This window comes from Musa acuminata, chromosome BXJ1-4, assembly GCF_036884655.1.
Source record: "Musa acuminata AAA Group cultivar baxijiao chromosome BXJ1-4, Cavendish_Baxijiao_AAA, whole genome shotgun sequence".
NCBI lineage: Eukaryota > Viridiplantae > Streptophyta > Magnoliopsida > Zingiberales > Musaceae > Musa > Musa acuminata.
Genome location: NC_088330.1, coordinates 36075978 through 36094184, shown reverse-complemented (window position 1 = coordinate 36094184; position 18207 = coordinate 36075978). Strand labels below are relative to the sequence as shown.

General features: G+C 38.5%; 3 protein-coding genes and 1 long non-coding RNA gene across 5 annotated transcripts; 1 reads left to right on the top strand and 3 right to left on the bottom strand.

Annotated features, from left to right (window-relative positions):
• Positions 1-3225: 3225 nt before the first annotated feature.
• LOC135672182 (uncharacterized) lies at positions 3226-3720 on the bottom strand. The gene has a single exon (XM_065180639.1). The coding sequence runs from the start codon at positions 3718-3720 to the stop codon at positions 3226-3228; it is 495 nt and encodes a 164-aa protein (XP_065036711.1).
• A 2172-nt stretch (positions 3721-5892) lies between these two features.
• On the bottom strand, positions 5893-8629 carry LOC135660477 (F-box protein SKIP1-like). Its single transcript, XM_065176388.1, has 2 exons — positions 8211-8629; positions 5893-6657 (listed from the first exon to the last, which is right to left on the bottom strand). The coding sequence occupies exons 1-2, from the start codon at positions 8579-8581 to the stop codon at positions 6084-6086; spliced, it is 945 nt and encodes a 314-aa protein (XP_065032460.1). The 5' UTR covers positions 8582-8629; the 3' UTR covers positions 5893-6083.
• Positions 8630-8822: 193 nt separating this feature from the next.
• LOC103983182 (nucleoid-associated protein At4g30620, chloroplastic) lies at positions 8823-14035 on the top strand. 2 transcript variants are annotated; one of them, XM_009400375.3, is made up of 7 exons: positions 8823-9069; positions 10505-10647; positions 10953-11053; positions 11139-11178; positions 12063-12134; positions 13451-13507; positions 13595-14035. In XM_009400375.3, exons 1-7 carry the CDS (start codon positions 8838-8840, stop codon positions 13667-13669), a joined length of 720 nt encoding a protein of 239 aa, XP_009398650.3. In that variant the 5' UTR covers positions 8823-8837; the 3' UTR covers positions 13670-14035. The 2 variants fall into 2 exon arrangements, with proteins under 2 accessions (XP_009398650.3, XP_009398649.3); XM_009400374.3 differs by having other exon boundaries at positions 8823-9075.
• Positions 14036-14517: 482 nt separating this feature from the next.
• Positions 14518-17941, bottom strand: LOC135660446 (uncharacterized). Its single transcript, XR_010506615.1, has 2 exons — positions 17675-17941; positions 14518-14816 (listed from the first exon to the last, which is right to left on the bottom strand). It is a non-coding gene; the product is annotated as an uncharacterized LOC135660446 (long non-coding RNA).
• Positions 17942-18207: the final 266 nt, after the last annotated feature.

Sequence of the window (18207 nt, the reverse complement as noted above, 5' to 3'; positions counted from 1 at the left end):
ATATTATAACATGCAATGCACATTTATACTATGACATGTGATATAATAGTACACGTATATATTATTATGTAGGGTGTGAGAGTACATGTATATTTATAATGTGCGATGTAAGAGTATACATATATATTATGATATGCGATGTGGGAGTACATGTATATATTATAATATGCAATATAAAAGTGCACATATATATTATGACATGCAACGTAAGAATGCACATATATATTATGATGTATTGTGCAGGAGTGATCATATATATTATGATAACGTGTGGTGTGAAAGTGCATGTATATATTATGATTTGGAGTATAGAAGTCGATGAATTTGCTACGTTTCCTACAATGGCATATAAGCATTTTGAATCATTTCGACGTAAAATTTTACTTCTTTATTTTGTATATATTATATTGTAGGATTATGCTTGCTAAGGTGTTTACTGTTAATTATCTTATGTCGATGATTTTAAAATATGATATACATGATATGATACATGATCACATAAATAAAATGATAAAGTCTTATACTTACCGAGTTATTACTCACTATAAAACCTATTTTGCATAATACCTCTCCCAAGTGATTAGGCAGGGAAGCGAGCACGTGGAAGCTCATGCTAATGCAAATATGGATGATGACCTATGAGCATTTTGTATGTATAAATTTTGAACATATTATATTTGTGTTTTCCTTTGATTAGATGTTATAATTATGTACATGTGTCAAAAATACTATATACAGGAAAAACTCTATCAGCATATTTTAATTTTAAGATTGTCTAATTTCGACTGCACTCCTATTAATGACAGTAATAAAAATAAAAATAAGATATCCTATTTTAATCATGTGTATGGGTGAAATTAGGAGTAGGATGTTATAAAATGAATGGGTAGGAACTCCCGTTAATTGGCTCTTCTCTGATGCCTTGTGACAAAGTGGACTATAAGGAGGGTTTGAATGCAGTTGGCTCCTTCTCCTAAGATTGCACCTCCTGAGGGGCTTTCTACAAAAATCAATATAGACTCGACGGTAACACTAGGGATATGTTTGGGTGAGATTGCAACTGAAGTGGTTGGATACCACCTGTAAACAACGTCACAATTATAATGGTTGATGCTGACATCGAGGATTTCCAATGTCAACATCACTATTGGGCGACTATTTGGTTGATGTGTTGGGTTGACGAGATAGATGACATGTCATTAGATTGCCTACAAGTCTGAACTCCCTCTCCGAGTCTCGTCGGATCGGATCTTCAATATTATGTCCCAAATTGTACCATGGAGATCTCCTTCCCCCATCTCAACGACATTTGATTTCTCCGTCTTGTTCGAGAGGTTTTCTTCCCTTCTATCCATCCAATTCTCTCTCAAGAATGCGACATCCAGTTGTGCTTCCTCTCCAAGCATTCCTCACTTCATATCTCCATCCCTCGTCTGCCATGTGACACACAGAGTATCTCCTTCCCCATCAGAAGGACATTTGATTTCCACATCTTGCTTTGAGGGTTTCTTCCTTCCTTCTGATTGGATTCTCCGATCGTTAATTTCTGTATCTTGCTTTGATAATAAACACTAGAGTTGTGCTTATTCCAGCACTTGTGTCGGACAAATTCCAGTTTCCAACTGCTGCAAAAGAGGCAAGTAGTAGACACTTTTCGACTAGAAACAAACATTAGGGTTTCTTTTTAGTATCATATTACCTTGATGGCCATCAAAACAAAATAGAAAAGTTCTGCCAAAGTTCCCTCCTACTATTAGACACTTATTATGTTCGCTAAAGACAGTTCTAGGAATGGTAGTGACATGGAGATTCTTACTATTGGTTTGATTGGTCTATCAAAAATTAAGTTACAGGCTAACCAGTCCAAGAGATAGTATTTTGTCTATAACACCATGGTATATAGAAAGCCAACGTAACTAAACTACTAAATGTTTTGTCTATAACATCTTGGCTGCTACAACAACGGTTCACAGCCATCCCAACAAGGAGATCCTTGGAACAGATTGGTACATGTCACTCGCTGATATAAATAAGCTCAGACATACTAAGGATTTAACACTACTAAATGTTTAGGCCGTGCCAGCATTGTAATGATTCCTTGTAGAAGAGATTCTGGATTAGTATCACTGAAAACAATTGACACAGAATCTAGGTTCAGTGTCAATCGAAGTTACAAGCATTGCATCTCAAGCAGAATCATATAGTCAAGTGATATCGAAAACACTAAAAAGTGAAAGTTCGATATCAAGTTCCTGTGGAAGAACAAGGTCTGGTTATTATATGCCGATTATATTGAAAAGATTTCTTTCCTAAATCTGGTTTAATTAGCCCCTTCAAGTTCATTATATCATCAATTATTCAGAAAAGGAAAAGACTAGAAGATATGTCACTAATTAGAATCAGTCATGACAAAGCCTTATTAGTACCAGAAAACTCAACTTAGGCGCAAGGAAACAATAATCAAAATTACATAGGTGAATCCTAGCCTACAGCATAGATTATCATTCAATTATTAGGTTGTTAGCTTTAAAGCTATTTAGACAATGGCAATTGAAAGTTATTATTGGTGAGCAAATGCCCAACTAATCCCTTTATACTACTTTAGGAGATATCTAGTGTAACACAAATAATCCCAAATAGTCCAAGGGATATTTGGATAAAGAAAAGCTAGTGTAACACTCAAATTTGTACTATAGTTCTGAAGATGCAAGTAAACAATCAAACAATGGCATTGTATTGTTCAACTTGTAAGTTCTGTTCTTCAAGTACATGGTTTTAGCTAATGAAAGTATAATCACAAACACTTTAAACAATCAGATACTACATAGACACACACACAAACAGAGCCAGCAAGCATATGATACACGCATCAAGCAACGAGCATCTTAAGTCAATGTCTAATTCAAGATGGAATATAATATGGGTTGCAGTAAGAAAACAATGTTGTGACCATAATCACATCCTAAGATTCACATTGTAAGTCAAAATTTTATGTCAGTACTTTCTCTAAACAACGAACTTACCTCAAAAAAAGGGAACCTTTTATAGATCTGCTTCTACTCCAAGATTGCAGTTGTAGATGTACTGAGCCAGAGCTCCAAGTGAGGAGTCCAAATCCTTCTTTTGAAAGATTAGGAGGCAACTCCCATGAAGCCCCAAATTTGTTGGAATGGATGATGAACCAACTCCAGTTCTAAAAGCTTGCATCTCTGCCAATCTTCTGTTCTAACATTTGTTCTTCTTTCTCTTATTATACTGTTCTTTTTTATCCTTTAGTTGCCCTAATTCTTCTTTTGAAAGCTTGCTTCTTTCTTCCTCATTGGCTTCGATTCTAGCCTTCTTTTTCTTCCTCTCCACGTCGCTACCAGAGTCACCTACGCCTCCACAACGATTACCATATCGATCCACCAAATCGGCGTCTTCCACAACCTCTCCATCGACTTGCTCATCTCTGCCCCTCCTCCTCCTCTTTTTCTTGTTCCGCTCCTCGTCCCCCTCCTCCTCCATCAACGACTTCTCAAGCTCGGAGCGCTTGCTGGCGGCTCGGATCTCGTGACAGAAGCTGACGAGCTCGTCAAAGGCAGCGGAGGCGCAGCGGACGTAGGCGGCGACATCCGGGCGGGCGGCATTCTCGTTCGCGGCGAAGCGGGAGAGAACGGCGGAGGCCTTCGCGAGAGAGATGTGCTTCGAGCGGACCACGGATCCCCTCACCGCCCTCATCGCAAACTACATAAAGAGAGACAATGAGGAAGCAGAAGCGGAGTGCGGCCGCTTAACGCTCCTCCTAACTCGGGTCTTTAGGGTTTTGGACGCCATGTCGACTCCGGGGTCTCTATCCTCTAACAGGGTTAATTACATATTAACACTTATGTTAGACATGTTTAGCATGTCAATTTCTAAACTTAAAAAAAAATACATTAAAATTTTTATAATTATAAAAATAAAATATTTAATTATAGTTATCCTAACATTATCGAGTTACTGATGGAAGATATCGCACGTGACAACGTATACATAAATGACACAAAATAATGGATAAAAATATAATTTTAATAATTATGATAATGATGACATCATGGGTAGCTATTATGGTGGTGGTTCATGATAACACGTGGTGGTCAACGCTCAAATCATTGGATGGTAGTTTCATCCAATGGCACAATAAATTCGAGAAAGGGGGTCGAGGGTGATAAGGAGGTAGAGGTTGTGAGTGAGCTCGACGAAAAGGCACGCTTGCTTCAAGCTATCGAGCTTTAGTTAGCATGTGAACGATGCGTACACCCTAGCCATAGTGGCATGGTCGACAACCTACTTCCGGATCAACTTTGCTCGCGATTGGAGGGGATCCAATCAGACGATGAGGACTGATCATCGTACAAAATGGAGGCTCGAAAAATACAAATCTGACGATGAGAGAGACAACAAAGCCTCATCCTCCTTCCCGCTCAGTCACCTCCGATATTGTGGTGGTGGGGGAGAGTATTAGAAAAATGACAGTGACGGATACGATCGGATCTGTACTCTTTTGGCCTTCATTTTGTGTGACGATCAGTCCTTGTTGTTCGATTGGATCCCCTCCGATCGCGAGTGGAGTTGATCCAGAAGAAGGTCGACAACCATTCGTGTGGCCGACATCTACATTGTGGCCAAGCCATACGCATCGTTCATGCACCGGCTAAAGCTCGAGGGCTCGAAGCAGGCATGCCTCTTCGTCGAGGTCGCTCGCAACCTCTCTCTCCCTCTTGCTGCCCACCGCCCCCTTCCTCGAATCTTTTGTGCCACTAGACTAAGTGACTGTCCGAGGATTTGAGCATGGCACCATGGTGGTAGCCTCACTTGCCTCATCTTTCTCCTCCGACGCCAACATAGATGTCTCACTTGCTCTGCCTCCTCTTCATCCTCGTCGTTAATATTTGGATCAACATTGGTAAGGTCAACCACCACCACAACAGTCACCCACAACACCATCGTCTACAACCACCATTAAAATTACCTTGTTACTTATCGTTTTCGTGTTATTTATGCACATAACATCACATACAATATCTTTTATCGATAAAGTCGACGACGTTAGAATAAATAAGATTAAATATTTTATTTTTATAACTATAGGGATTTCGATATAAATTTTTTAAGTTTATAAATCTAGATGCTAAATCGATCTAAGGATAATATGTAATTAACCCCCTATTCATGCAGAGGCGCATGAGCCCATAATCTACAGCAGCCGTTGGATCAACAACGAATTCAAATTATACTATATGTAGAAGTCCCGAATCAATCACTACGACATGTATCGACAACTCACGTATCAATTTGTTGGTCTGAATCAGACATCTGTGGAGCGAAATTGTGTGGATCCAATATCCCAAATAGAGTCAACTCTATTTTTTTTCCGCTGGAGTACATTCAAAGAGCATCGTATTGATTTATCAACCTAAAATGACAGATTCAAAGAGGACATTCATCATATTGAATCAATTGCTACAGAATTTTTTTGTAAGATGATCTATGTCATTCACGAGTAATATGCTAATTCACAAGCATGCAATAGCTTTCAGAAACTGATGCATTGAGGAAAACCTAGTTTTGGTTGCATCTCTCAAAGTTACTGAAAGGTCATACCTCCCTGTTGGCTTCTGGGATCAACTAGTCCACCAGAGCAATAGGCTGCAGCCCTTCAAATGGAAGGCATCACCCACAACATAGGCTTCAAGGATCACATAAGCACAGGATGTCCTATAAGAAGGTTGTAAGATCTATTAAACCTACTTAAGGCCCATAGGTCTTTCATGAGGAAGAATGATCGGACAATGCACAAATTGCAAAAAGGGAATGAACCTCATACCTTTCATGAGGGGAGAAAGATGTTCTATCATCGAAGACAAGCAATGACAACGGGAACTTGGCATTAATCAAATGTTTCCAGTGGTATAACTGACACAAGTGACTCTGATAACAAGCTTTTGCACAACAAAGAACAACAGAGTACATAATATCCCTTATAATGATTCCATAACCCTTAATAGGAGAAACACCACTATAATACATATAAAAGAGAGCAATGAGAACAGAGCCCGTGATCATATTTGGAAAACATTGGTCTGAAACCTTTCATCATACAACCTCCAATGCCCATATCTCTCTGTATGGAACATGGATCTTGGGATGTAGAAGTTGGGTCTTATGAGTGTCTTAAGATTCTTCAGATTGGTGGAAGCTTGCTCTATCCCTCTGCTCGTTAAATTAGCACACCCAAAGAGATCCAAGAATTCCAGATCTCCACAACCCTCTGACACTGAAATGAGACCACTAACAGATAGTTTGGAAAAGCGGAGTTCAACATGCTTCAGCTTTGGCATGAACCTGCCAATTGTCATAGCCTCCCTGTCTCCATCTTGAGGACAGGCTCTTAAATACTCATCTGGAACTATACCAGAATGCTGTGAAGGGTCAAGCCAGTTCAACAGGTTCCTTTTGAGAATTTTCAGATTAGCGCAGTTCTGCCCAATCATCTCAAGCGACTTGTAAGAAATTTCATAACAATTGCTTATGTCTAATTCACCAAGCAAGGGGCAGCAAGTTGCAATCTTGAACATTGATCTATCAGTTACACTCTGGCTACTCCTTATTGACAGGGTTTGCAAATTCAATGACCTAAAAATATAGTTGATTACAAAAAATTAATAGCAACTTTTGGTTCAAAAGAGAAAACAAAAAAATTCTGGTTTCACTTAATGGCCAAAAAGACCTTTCGGCAGTATGTTATAAAAACTGGGGTGATACTTTAGTATATATGCACATAAGAAAGCAAGGAAGACATCCGAGATCAGTAAAACTAGAATAATTGCAGGTTATTTACCTTTGTTTAATCCATTTTTACATTTTAGCTACTTGTGCTTTGAAAATATCACTTTGGACACCTGAATGTACCTTCATTTTATTTTCACTCATGCCATTATCCTCTTCTATGAGTTCTCAGAAAATTGTCATTGTTGCAGACATGCATATATTGATCCTTTTTAGATGATGTAATGATATGAGTGAAAAACAAAGGTTAGTGTGAACTGGCCTAAGAAGTGGATAATCTGTAATTACCCCACAAATTTAAACAAAAAATGCACTTATTCAAAGCAATATAATAGATACAATTATGCCCATATTTATCAGTGAATTACAAGACAGTTCAGCAAGTCATTGTTCCTTCTGAACACAATTGGCCCATGAATGCATCATAAGAGAGAGACACTTCATGTTTTTCATCCACAGTTTTGACATAGTGACAGGTTAAACTTGCAAAGATCATTCATGCATAGGGCTGCAAGCCTGCAACTCAGGCGGGCTAACAAACTGAATCCACAAAGCCTAAGAGGCAGGTCAACACAAACTACCCTTCTTCTATTTTCTTTCTCAACCTATTTTCTCATTGTTCTGACACTCTTTCTCATATCTATCTGCATTGTGCTACTTATTTTTGCTGTTCCATAATGATCACAACTTATGCACCACTCCTCTCTTAAGGTAACATATTTACCATTGGTTTAGTCTAAACAAGCCCTGTGCTGATCAAATCTCCGCTTTAGACAAACATCAAGTACTTTGATAACAGGTGTTTGCTCCAACACAAGATTCCATGTTTGTATTGCGGCGAGGAGAAAATAATCATTGTGGAATCAATATGAAGCTCAGAGGACTCGATATACAGTGCCCAACTGGGACCTAATGGATTTCTGAAATGGAAATAAGTTACTTGAATGAAACCCACGAATGGTCCGAGTGGTTAAGACCTAAAAGTTGGTTGGATGATCCATAATTGTTGACATGATAATATGGGAAATGGGGACCATGATATGAAGGATATAGATTGAAACAAAGAAGACGTAGAAGTTTATAGATGAATGAAGAAGACCAAGGATTGAGGTAGAGGATTAAAGACGGAAAAGTGGAGTTGATGGATCCAAGTAGGAGAAGCATGAAGGATGATGAACAAATTCAAGTAAACATACTTGTAGATGGTAACTTATTTCTCATCCTAAACAAAAGAACTCTTATCCTACCGTCACCAAATCACTAATTATATATAAACAAAAACACCAATATTATGCAAAATGGATCAAAGAATTATATTTGCATCAATTAGCACAAAATTCTAATCTTAGAACATAATAGAACCGTAACGAGAAAAAATACATGGGATCGAAGCATATTACCTCTCGGCAGCGAAGCAGAGGGCCTCATCAGAACAGTGACGAACTCGGATTTCTCGGAGCGACCCCTCCGCCCACACCGCGGCGGATCGGAGCATGGCGTCGACGCGCCGCTGGAACGCCGGGGTCCACCACTCGGCGGCATCGGCGCGGCTGGATCCGGCGGATTCGAACGCGGGCTCGAGGTCCACGGCAGCGAAGAGGGCCGGGTCCCGCGCCGCGGCGAGCCACGAGCGGCACACAAGCATCGCCCCCTTCCACCGGTCCTCCAGGGTCAGCCTGCGGAGCACGTTAGCCAGGCACACCGGGGTCAGCTCCGACCAATCGCGGTTCGCCTCCGCCTCCCTCGCCCCTTCCTCGATGACCTCCGCCATGGGGCTTGCATCACTGGATCGGATTTGGAGAACACCGAAGTATATGAGGTTAAGAGGAACGGGTCGGGTGATCGACGCGATGAGTGTACCGGCGACATTGTCATCAAATCCAGTGTAGTTAGGCCCGGCCCAGAAACCATCAAAATCTCCCTAAAAGGACCCGACCCGATCCGTATTCTCAAATCTAATGGATTCGGATCCATGCGAGTGCGGATCCGTAGCATCGGCCCTTTTATGGGGTCGAATCCCTAACTCCATGTCGATGATAAAAATTCCTTCCTCCAATCCACGGTACAGTCGCCACTCTATCCTCCAAGCCCGCATCGTTCTTCGGTTGGTGCTTTCTTCTCGCCTCCTCTCCAGGGAGAAGCGCGGGAGTCAGGGTTGTCTCTCTCCGATGCCGTCTACGAGCGCTGTCAGTGGCCATTTCTCGGACGTGCTGAGACCAGCTTCGCGGAGACCCTTCGCCTTTCCCTCCTCCCTCTTACGTGAGTGTGGGTTTATGATCCAAGACGCTCTCTCGTCCTCTTAATTGTTCATATTCATCTTGTAAATTTGATCTTGCATTTGGTTTTTCTTCCAATTCCGTGGCCGTTGCGCGGATAACTTTGCCTTTGAACCAAAGAAATCCTTCGGGTATCTAGAATTTATTCCCCTAATTAGACTCTTGGACTGTCTTGTGATCAGGACATATTGAAGTATGGATTAGCTTCTCCTTGACATATAATTTGGACCCTATACACTCTCTGCAATTACCTTGCCTTGAATCAGGAATAAACTTGGGTGTTTGGTGTAAAGTTCCTTGGCATATATTCTTTGATATAATTCTGTGAGTTCTTGATGTAGGATTAAAATTTAAATTTATCAACAGGTTCCACATTTCATCTTTTATATATATATATATATATATATATATATATATATATATATATATATATATATATATGTGTGTGTGTGTGTGTGTGTGTGTGTGTGTGTGTATATACATATATAAATACATACATACATACATATATATGTATGTATATATATATATATATATATTTATGGGTATATAATAATAATAATAATAATAATAATAATAATAGAAAGAATTTCTTGGGTACATTGAAAGCTGGAATACCTTCATGTAAAAGTTAAGATTTTGACAGTTCTGGTTGGGAGAAAAAGCATTAGATACTTGGATGCCTATTCTAGTATTTTCAATGCTCACTGAGGGGTTACTGTTGTGCCTGCATGAAAGGCTGGATTAGACATTCATCAAAGTACTTTTGTAAAGTGTAGTCTAGTTGGCAACTTTTCCTAGATTTAGGAAGCTGTAGCTTTATTTAGTAGTATATTTGTTTTATGCTTGATAAACCGCCTATGGTAGGTCAAACCAATTATGCAATAAGTTTCACATACTTGTGGATATATCTGCTACTTCTGAAGAAACATGCATAAATACTAGTAGCCACAAATGCTTTTGGTTGACCTGTTCCTTTCAGTGCAAGGGAGTTCACATATTGTGACGATCCAATTCAATTGGAATGATCCATTAATTTGATGAGTCTAGAACAGCATGACCTAAAATGCGGAAGTCTAGCTTAATATGCTAGTAGGCCCATCTAGCCTTACGTCCTGACACAACCTTCCTCTCACTTCATGCGTGGGACTAATAGGGGTATAACTTATATGATAATAGCAAATTTGTGAGACAAGTTTATTCAAGTAAAACTGACAAATATAACCTTGGATACATTCGATCCCTTAGAAGTATGTCTCAATTTGCAGTGTCATCTTCAAAGCACATCATGTTTACTGGAGTTGCTGACAACTTTTCATATTGTTGTTTCTTAGCAATTCACACGAACAACATGCTCTTTGTTCTTGTCCTCCACTTTTTAACTCTTTTATGTACTTCATGTGAATTTTCTTCTTCAGGTCATAAATTTAACACAAATTGTGTGCCATGTTTATATTGGCCCTCTAGCACCAGAGAACATAAAATGAAGTCCCTCCGTGTATATGGTTTATTTGGAGGAAAGAAAGACAAGGGTGAGAACACTAACGATGCATCATCAAAGGTAGGTGTGCTATTTCTCTGCCTGCTCATGTTTATCCTATATGTAGTTAGAGTATTGGGGTTGGTTAGGGAAAATACAACTAAAATTGTATATCACTGAGAAATTTGTTGGTTGTACAATGGTATAAAAAATGATCACAAGAGACTGTAAAAAAATTTGTTGGTTGTACATCTACATCAAAAGAACGATGATTTGGAAGATTCTCCAAGAGACTGTCATTTTCCTTTTTCTTTATTGGATATCCTAGTTCCAATGTATAAAATGCAAAGGTTCACTGCCCTTCTCATGTTGAATTTTCATTATAGGCAGGAATTCTGGGGAATATGCAAAATCTATACGAGACTGTGAAAAAAGCCCAAATGGTGGTTCAAGTTGAAGCTGTTCGTGTTAAAAAGGAACTTGAAGCGTATGAGCTGGCTGCTATTTTTAAAGAGTTTTTTTAGTGTTTTTATATATTTTCACAGTCGGCCTTAATCTTTTTCCTTTTGCAGAGCGGAGTTTGATGGTTATTGTGAAGGTGAATTAATCAAGGTACATATGTTGGTCGCCATCTCCTTGAATCTTACAAGTTAACCAGTGTATTTGATGGCATTATGTTGATTTTCCTGTTTATGGGTTGGATATATATATACACACACACACTTCACTTAGATGAAGTAATGTTTATCTTTATATAGATTTTATTTATTTATTATGCAACAGGGAGCCTTATGTGGCGATTATATAGATATATATATATACACACACACACATCACTTAGATGAAGTAATGTTTATCTTTATATAGATTTTCTTTATCTTTTATGCAAAAGGGAGCCTTATGTGGTGATTTGTTGAAAAGAACTGGGATGGTATTGTTATTTTTCTTGTAGGGTAATAATGGCAAGATAAAGGGGAGTATAGAGATGGAAACGGAAGTGACCTATTGTTGGGGGTTGCATTTAATCACTCAGTCCCTTCAAAATTTACAGGCAAAAGCAAAAGTCTGGAATCTTATTTCACTAGGAAGATGTAAACAAGTACACACAGTAAAAAAAAAGAAAAAGAAAAGAAAAGAAATCTAAAGAAAATACTGAACAATTAAATAAAAGATATGCACATGGAAAAGGCTGGTTCTGGGGAGCTATTTAGTCCATTTTTTCTATGCCAATGCATATCTTCTTGGATCAAAATCATAGATTAATATGACATCACCAATTGAGTTGTAGGTACGTGTGACAGAGCACTAAATCACATTAATGTGAAAGTGAAAGCTTTGAAATGTAATACAGTTGCAAATTGCTCTGTATTTTCAGCTTTAGTTTTTTGTTTTGATGTACTTCACTATTATATTCCATGCAGCTGAAAACAATGGATGCAGTTACATATTGTTTTCAGCAGAATGTTCAAATTAGTTTTATTTGATACTTCTGCCAGGTAACACTTTCTGGAAACCAGCAACCTATACGTACCGAAATCACTGAGGCTGCAATGGAGTTGGGACCTGAAGTAAGTTGTACTGTTTCGCCAATAACATGTTCTATATTCAACTGCTACCACTAGTTGAATGTTATTGTGTTGGTGTCTCTGGTCTATAGAATAGTTAACCTCGATGCTAGTGAGATTTTGTTACTCGAAGAAATTTGAATCTGAATTTTCGGTCTGGATTTCCAGCAGTACAATCTGTTACTTGTTGTTACTTGATCGCAAAGCATATCATGATCCTAGTGTAGGGGTATGCATGGCTTGCACCTCATGGTGTACCAGGCTCAGGGTTATGCCATGCTTCTTATCTGGTGTATGTCCATTGCACAGTTGTACACGATCATGGGTGTGAGAATCTTGACAAAAGACCATGAGAACTTTATAATGTGACCTGGACCTTACCCGTTTAAGATGATCTGTTGGGTCCACCCGTTTACCTACAAGTACATGTTCCCTTTGATACTATGGTTATATCCAATCCTAATTAACCCAACCATGTTCTTTTCTTTAAAAGTAAAACGTACTTTGACCCACCAACGTGACCTAACTTGTTAATATTATGGTTGGTTTTGCCTAAAGTAACTTGATCCACCTGTGGGTCGATTAGTGTTTTAAGTCAGCCCAATGTAACCACATCTCAACCTGATCCAACCCACTGGTAACCGTAGGTCTTAACACATGTCTGTGCTTAGTTGGGAGAACTCACCTGCACAGTATGTGATCAACATGTTCAGTTTGTTCTCCTGCATGTGCTTTTGTCAGAAAATGAGGAAGGTTCCTAGATTGAATTTTGGGGTGGTGTAGTGTAGAGGTTCAGATATATACACAACACAACTATGAGAAATAGCTTTTTACTTATTGGCATATATGTGTCAATTGCATATGATTTCTTAATTCTTATATTTGTTGCAATTTACGCAAGTCCTGTTCTTACATCTTGACCCTATTGCTGTCTGATCCACGTTTATATCAAGTTGCAAAGACTTTGTGCAATGTGCATGTTCAACAACCTTATGAAGATGCTTTACTTTTATCATTTAGACACTTTGGCAGCCAGGCTACTTCTTTAATCACTTTCAATGATAGATTGACATCAGCATTAATCACTTGCTTTTGTTTTACTATTAAGAATCTTGTATGGATTTGGATGTAACAAATTGGTAATTGCTCTGTGCAAATGCATCAAATAATGCAAGTCACTCAGCAAGCATGCATCTGTCCATATTTCCTAATAAACTTTATCATCTCCATCCAAAGCAGAATTTTCATCAGTATAATTTTGTTGAGTGCATCACTAGTTTAATGAACCAAGATCGCTATCCTGTGTTGTCTATTTGCAGAAGCTCTCTCTATTGATAAACGAAGCATACAAGGATGCACACGAGAAAAGCGTTCAGGTTATATCTATTTCTTACCATATTGGGATCCATCATTGAATTTTTATTTTTTGTATCAGCTATATATAAAGTTATATAATTCTTCAGGCTATGAAAGAGAGAATGAACAACCTTGCACAGAGTTTGGGGATGCCACCCGATCTTAGCGGACTGAAGCAATGAAAAGGCTTTGAGTTCGCCCACTATTTAAGCTATATGTGATCTGTGGACCTTTTGGAAGATCATTCAGCAACGCTATATAGATATGTTCGTGCTCAATACGGAATCGATGAAATAAAGTGGAGAAAAGGATGGTTTGTTTTCTATGTCAGATGCATCGCACTTTCGACCTTTAAGCATGAAACGTAACAGAGTTGAGCGTTGGTTTTTTGTTCACATTTAAATTACTCGACAATGCAACAGGAGCATGTACTTTGGAATCAGATCGGTACCTTCAAATATTTAGCTTGACTGAGTGGACAAAGTTAACAGTTCATTTGCTGCCTCCTTGTCATGATGAATAAAGAATTGCTTCTGTTTTTCAGGAAATATTGACTCATTGCTCCTTTTATTTTCTTCTGAACTAAATAATTAGTTCTTAATTATTAATGTCTTATGGATCCGAATAAAAATAATATATATAAAAAGCTTAAGTTGTTGATTGTTGATATAAGAATGTTGAGGTAGCTATGTAAAGTTATTAGAAAAGATAAAAATAGATATGATTTTATTATGAATAATTAAATATGTTAATAAGAGAAAATAAAAAAATATATATTTAAGATGATAAGGATAAGTATTTGTTTAACGAGATAAAATGATTATTATTAATAGTATGAGAAGGGATAGAAAAAAAATTTAAATTTTAGACTTTTATAAAAATTACAAATAAAGATTCAAACACTCCTAATTTAACTAAATATATAATTCATAAATCTCAGGTTACTTTTTTTAACACCCAGAGGGGCAAATATATTGATTAAAAATGCCACTTTCCTGATCAAAAAACAGCACATCGTACCAATTTCGAGTACTTGGAAAATTAATTTACGTACCGAAAGTTTTATGTTTATTTTTGTCAGCATCCATCCATCCTGAATCAGGTACGGATTCATACCGCCAATGCAGAGTTTGATCCACAACCCCTACCCTACCTAAGATTTGATTACGCATGCATGCAGTCTGATGACGAAGTAAAAAAGAGGCAGTAACGATGATATGTCACCCGTGTGAACAGGTTACTTGATAGTTGGCTGACCGGAAGAAAGCCGCTCACTCCGTGCTTCATTAGCCTTCTCCATATAATCTTGATGGGACTGATGCCTTGTCCCTGCGGTACAGACCACACAGGAACAGGAAGATGGATGGGTGTTTGTTAGATCACGAGGCATCCTAACAAAGAAAGATATTACAGCAGCAATAAAACAAGGAAAACGCAAAATGAACCATTTGACTCAGAGAATAGATACTACGCAGGCGTGTTGTTTACTGTCCACAGATGTAAGACATGAACACGCCATCAAATCTACTCACTTGAGTGGGAAGTTTGCTACAGAGTACAAACTGCATCTCAAAATTGAAAAGGGCATCAGACACCGTGTAGAAACTCGTTATATACGGAACACCTAAACATGCTCGGGACTGGATTAAACCTATAAATCTAGTTACAGAACAGATTTCCTCTCTCAAACACATTAATATCAAGCAACTACAGAGGAAAAAAAAAAGAGCGATAGCCAGCTGCAAAAATTCTAAAAATTTCTCATCCATCCATCTCGTTTGTATCTGCAGTTCTTCTCCTAGCAAACTAAATCATGTTTCCTAAACTCAATCCTACTCCCACTTAGCTTAAAACACTTTAGGCTCTAACATTTATTTTGCAACTCAAATTTAAATTAAATACTGATTAAATTCTCACCGATCAAAGTAATATAAGCAAACAACAAAATAACATGAAAATATATGACGTCCCGATTCAATCGCATGCTAGATGCGTGAGGATGGATATGATTGTATATAAGACTAGATGTGATGGTTATTAACTTCGGGTTAAGTATGGCTATGTGATTTCCCATAGATGGAGCTGAAGATATGACATGGTGTGGAGCTACTACTGTACTGAACCTTACATGACCTTACCATACATAATTTTAGGCTAGGAGTTGGAACTTTCGACTTTTGACGGGGAGTTAAGCTTTCGAGAGAGGAAAATTGTAACAACCTGATTTGGTTTTCCATTATAGGTAGGGGATGGAAGCGATTCTATATAGGACTAAATGAGGTTACCTTAATTGACTTAGGTTTATGCATTTTGGACCATTTGGTTCTAGACCTTCCAAGTTAGTGGGTCAGGTTTTCCTATCGAATTAGGACATGACAAAATACATCTTGTATATTGCCAGTAATTTTGATTTAAAAAATTCAATCCTTGTTCATACATGATATCTTCTAGAAGCGAACCAAATAATTATGTTGAAAGACTAACTATACTCTATGGCCTTTGCTATTAGCACACTACATAATAAGTATCATGTCATATGTTGATACTCTCTCTATGACTTCGACTAAAACACTTATATTGGACCATTCTAATTATTCCCTTCTTTTATATGGTAAGCCCCTTAAAAAGTTGTAAATTAATTTATTTTCTTCTCAATCTCTTCCTGTTGCATCCAACTAGTTTCTTTTGATTCTTTCTTCTATAGAAATGAGTATTAACATCTACCTTCGAGACATGAAAAATCAAAGCCCCACGATTAATATTGACAACTGAAGTGAGATAACTCTTCTTACATCCTTTCATAGGCAACTATCAACATACACAGACATAGTCCAAATTAAAAATCTAAAATATGAGCTTTTTCTGCTAGCATGATAGTAAATTCATGAACTGTCTTCATCCAATTTCAACAGGTAACCCTTTCAGATGCTGCTGCAAGGGCGTGCACACACTGGGTCAACAGTCACAATATGATGGGTGACAACTAAGAAGCAAAATCATGAAAGATCTTCATCCTGTAATGTATTGAATGTACCTTATAAAGGTGGGCAATCTCATATCAGACTTGGTGGATTCTCTTCCAATACCTTATCATCCACCAATACTTTTGTTCTACAATATCAAACCCATTAAGGATCTTAAATCCATACTTGAATAGTGAAACACCTATAGAAGTGATCCGATAGGAGTGAGCAGCTAATTTGGATAAACAAGAATTCCAAAGATTATTAGCTCCAACATTATCAACAAAATTCTCGTCTGATCTCACTACCAAAAAGCGATCCAATAGTAGTTATCAGCTAATTTAGACAAACAAGAATTGCAAAGTTTATTAGATCCAACACAATCAACAAAATTCTTATCCGATCTTACTATAAACTTCATTCAAACAATCCCAATCATGTATGTATTAGATCCAACACAATCAACAAAATTCTTATCTGATCTTACTATAAAGTTCATTCAAACAATCCCAATCATGTATGTATTAGATCCAACACAATCAACAAAATTCTTATCCGATCTTACTATAAACATACTCAAACAATCCCAATCATGTATGTATACCAACAATAATATTCCCATTTTAAAAAAATAAAAAGCAAAAACCATGGCACAAGGGTGACACTGACAACATCTACTATTCTATAACTACTATTCGGTTTAGAGAATCCGTCAACACCTCTGACACAAGAGCTTCAAGGTGGAAGATCTTAATCCCCATTGTTTACCTCACGGCCCTGTAGATTACCAAATTACGAGCAAAGAAATCTAAAAGATCTCTGCTAATGCTGGTGATAAAGCAACAGTTGCTTCACCATCAATTCAACAGCAAGCAATCCGTTTGATCTCGAATCACACTCGCCAAAGAGATGATAATGTAATCGATCAAAGCATTACTGGGCATATGATGCAGTAATTGAAGTTCGCATTGAATCTAAATGTGAAGGGCACGAACAGATCGATATACGTATCTTGAAAGGCGAGACAGTATAGCAATCGTAATCTAAATATAACAAAACCTAAATCCATGACATCTTCGATCGGAGATTGCCGCTAGGATTGTTTAGAGAGAAAATTTTCCTGTTCTTAGGCAGGTGATAGTAGCTAGGATTTCCTTCGTTCATGGTTGAGAGAGAGAGAGAGAGAGAGAAAGGGAGGGAGGAATTGGAACTGAAGTGATGTACCTCGATTCATGAGGAACCAAGGGACGGCGAAGACAGCCGAGATGACGGCGATGCCAGCGAAGACGTGCTTCTTGTCGCCGCTATATAAGTAGTGCTCCAACCGAGCCTTAAAACCCCCTCCTCCTCCGCCACTACTGCCAGTGGTTTCAGCGGCGCCGCCCCCCATTGCCCTCTCGCTCCCTCCTGCTGCTCCGCTCTCGCCGTCGTAGACCAAGAAAGCAGCCGCACTCGGAAACCCTCCCTCGCGCTGAGTCGCTTCCTTGTCGATCCGAACCGAGCCACATTTGGATGAGTCCACTCGCCGCTTTCCGGATTCGGATTTCAACAATTCAACCCGAATAGAGTCGGATCCGGATTCACCTTCTGGACCCGATACCGAACGTTGAACCCCAACATCGGATTCCCAAATCCCCAAGAAAGCTACTCGACCGTTGCTCGCCTGCTGCAACAAAAATGCACGCCTGTCTCTGAGCCTTCTCCAACGGCTACTGCCTCGTCCTCTTCCTCTCCCTCGCTTTAAGTAGAGCTCGAGT

What these genes read in the sequence shown, in the direction of transcription:
- LOC135672182 (XM_065180639.1), bottom strand. Translation starts at nt 3,720, where the DNA reads ATGAGGGCGGTGAGGGGATCCGTGGTCCGCTCGAAGCACATCTCTCTC.
- LOC135660477 (XM_065176388.1), bottom strand. Translation starts at nt 8,581, where the DNA reads ATGGCGGAGGTCATCGAGGAAGGGGCGAGGGAGGCGGAGGCGAACCGC. An exon ending in CTCTGCTTCGCTGCCGAGAG is followed by an intron (nt 6,658 to 8,210) that starts GTAATATGCTTC and finishes CTATATTTTTAG; the next exon opens with GTCATTGAATTTGCAAACCC.
- LOC103983182 (XM_009400374.3), top strand. Translation starts at nt 8,838, where the DNA reads ATGTCGATGATAAAAATTCCTTCCTCCAATCCACGGTACAGTCGCCAC. An exon ending in GTTAAAAAGGAACTTGAAGC is followed by an intron (nt 11,054 to 11,138) that starts GTATGAGCTGGC and finishes TTCCTTTTGCAG; the next exon opens with AGCGGAGTTTGATGGTTATT. An exon ending in CACACGAGAAAAGCGTTCAG is followed by an intron (nt 13,508 to 13,594) that starts GTTATATCTATT and finishes ATAATTCTTCAG; the next exon opens with GCTATGAAAGAGAGAATGAA.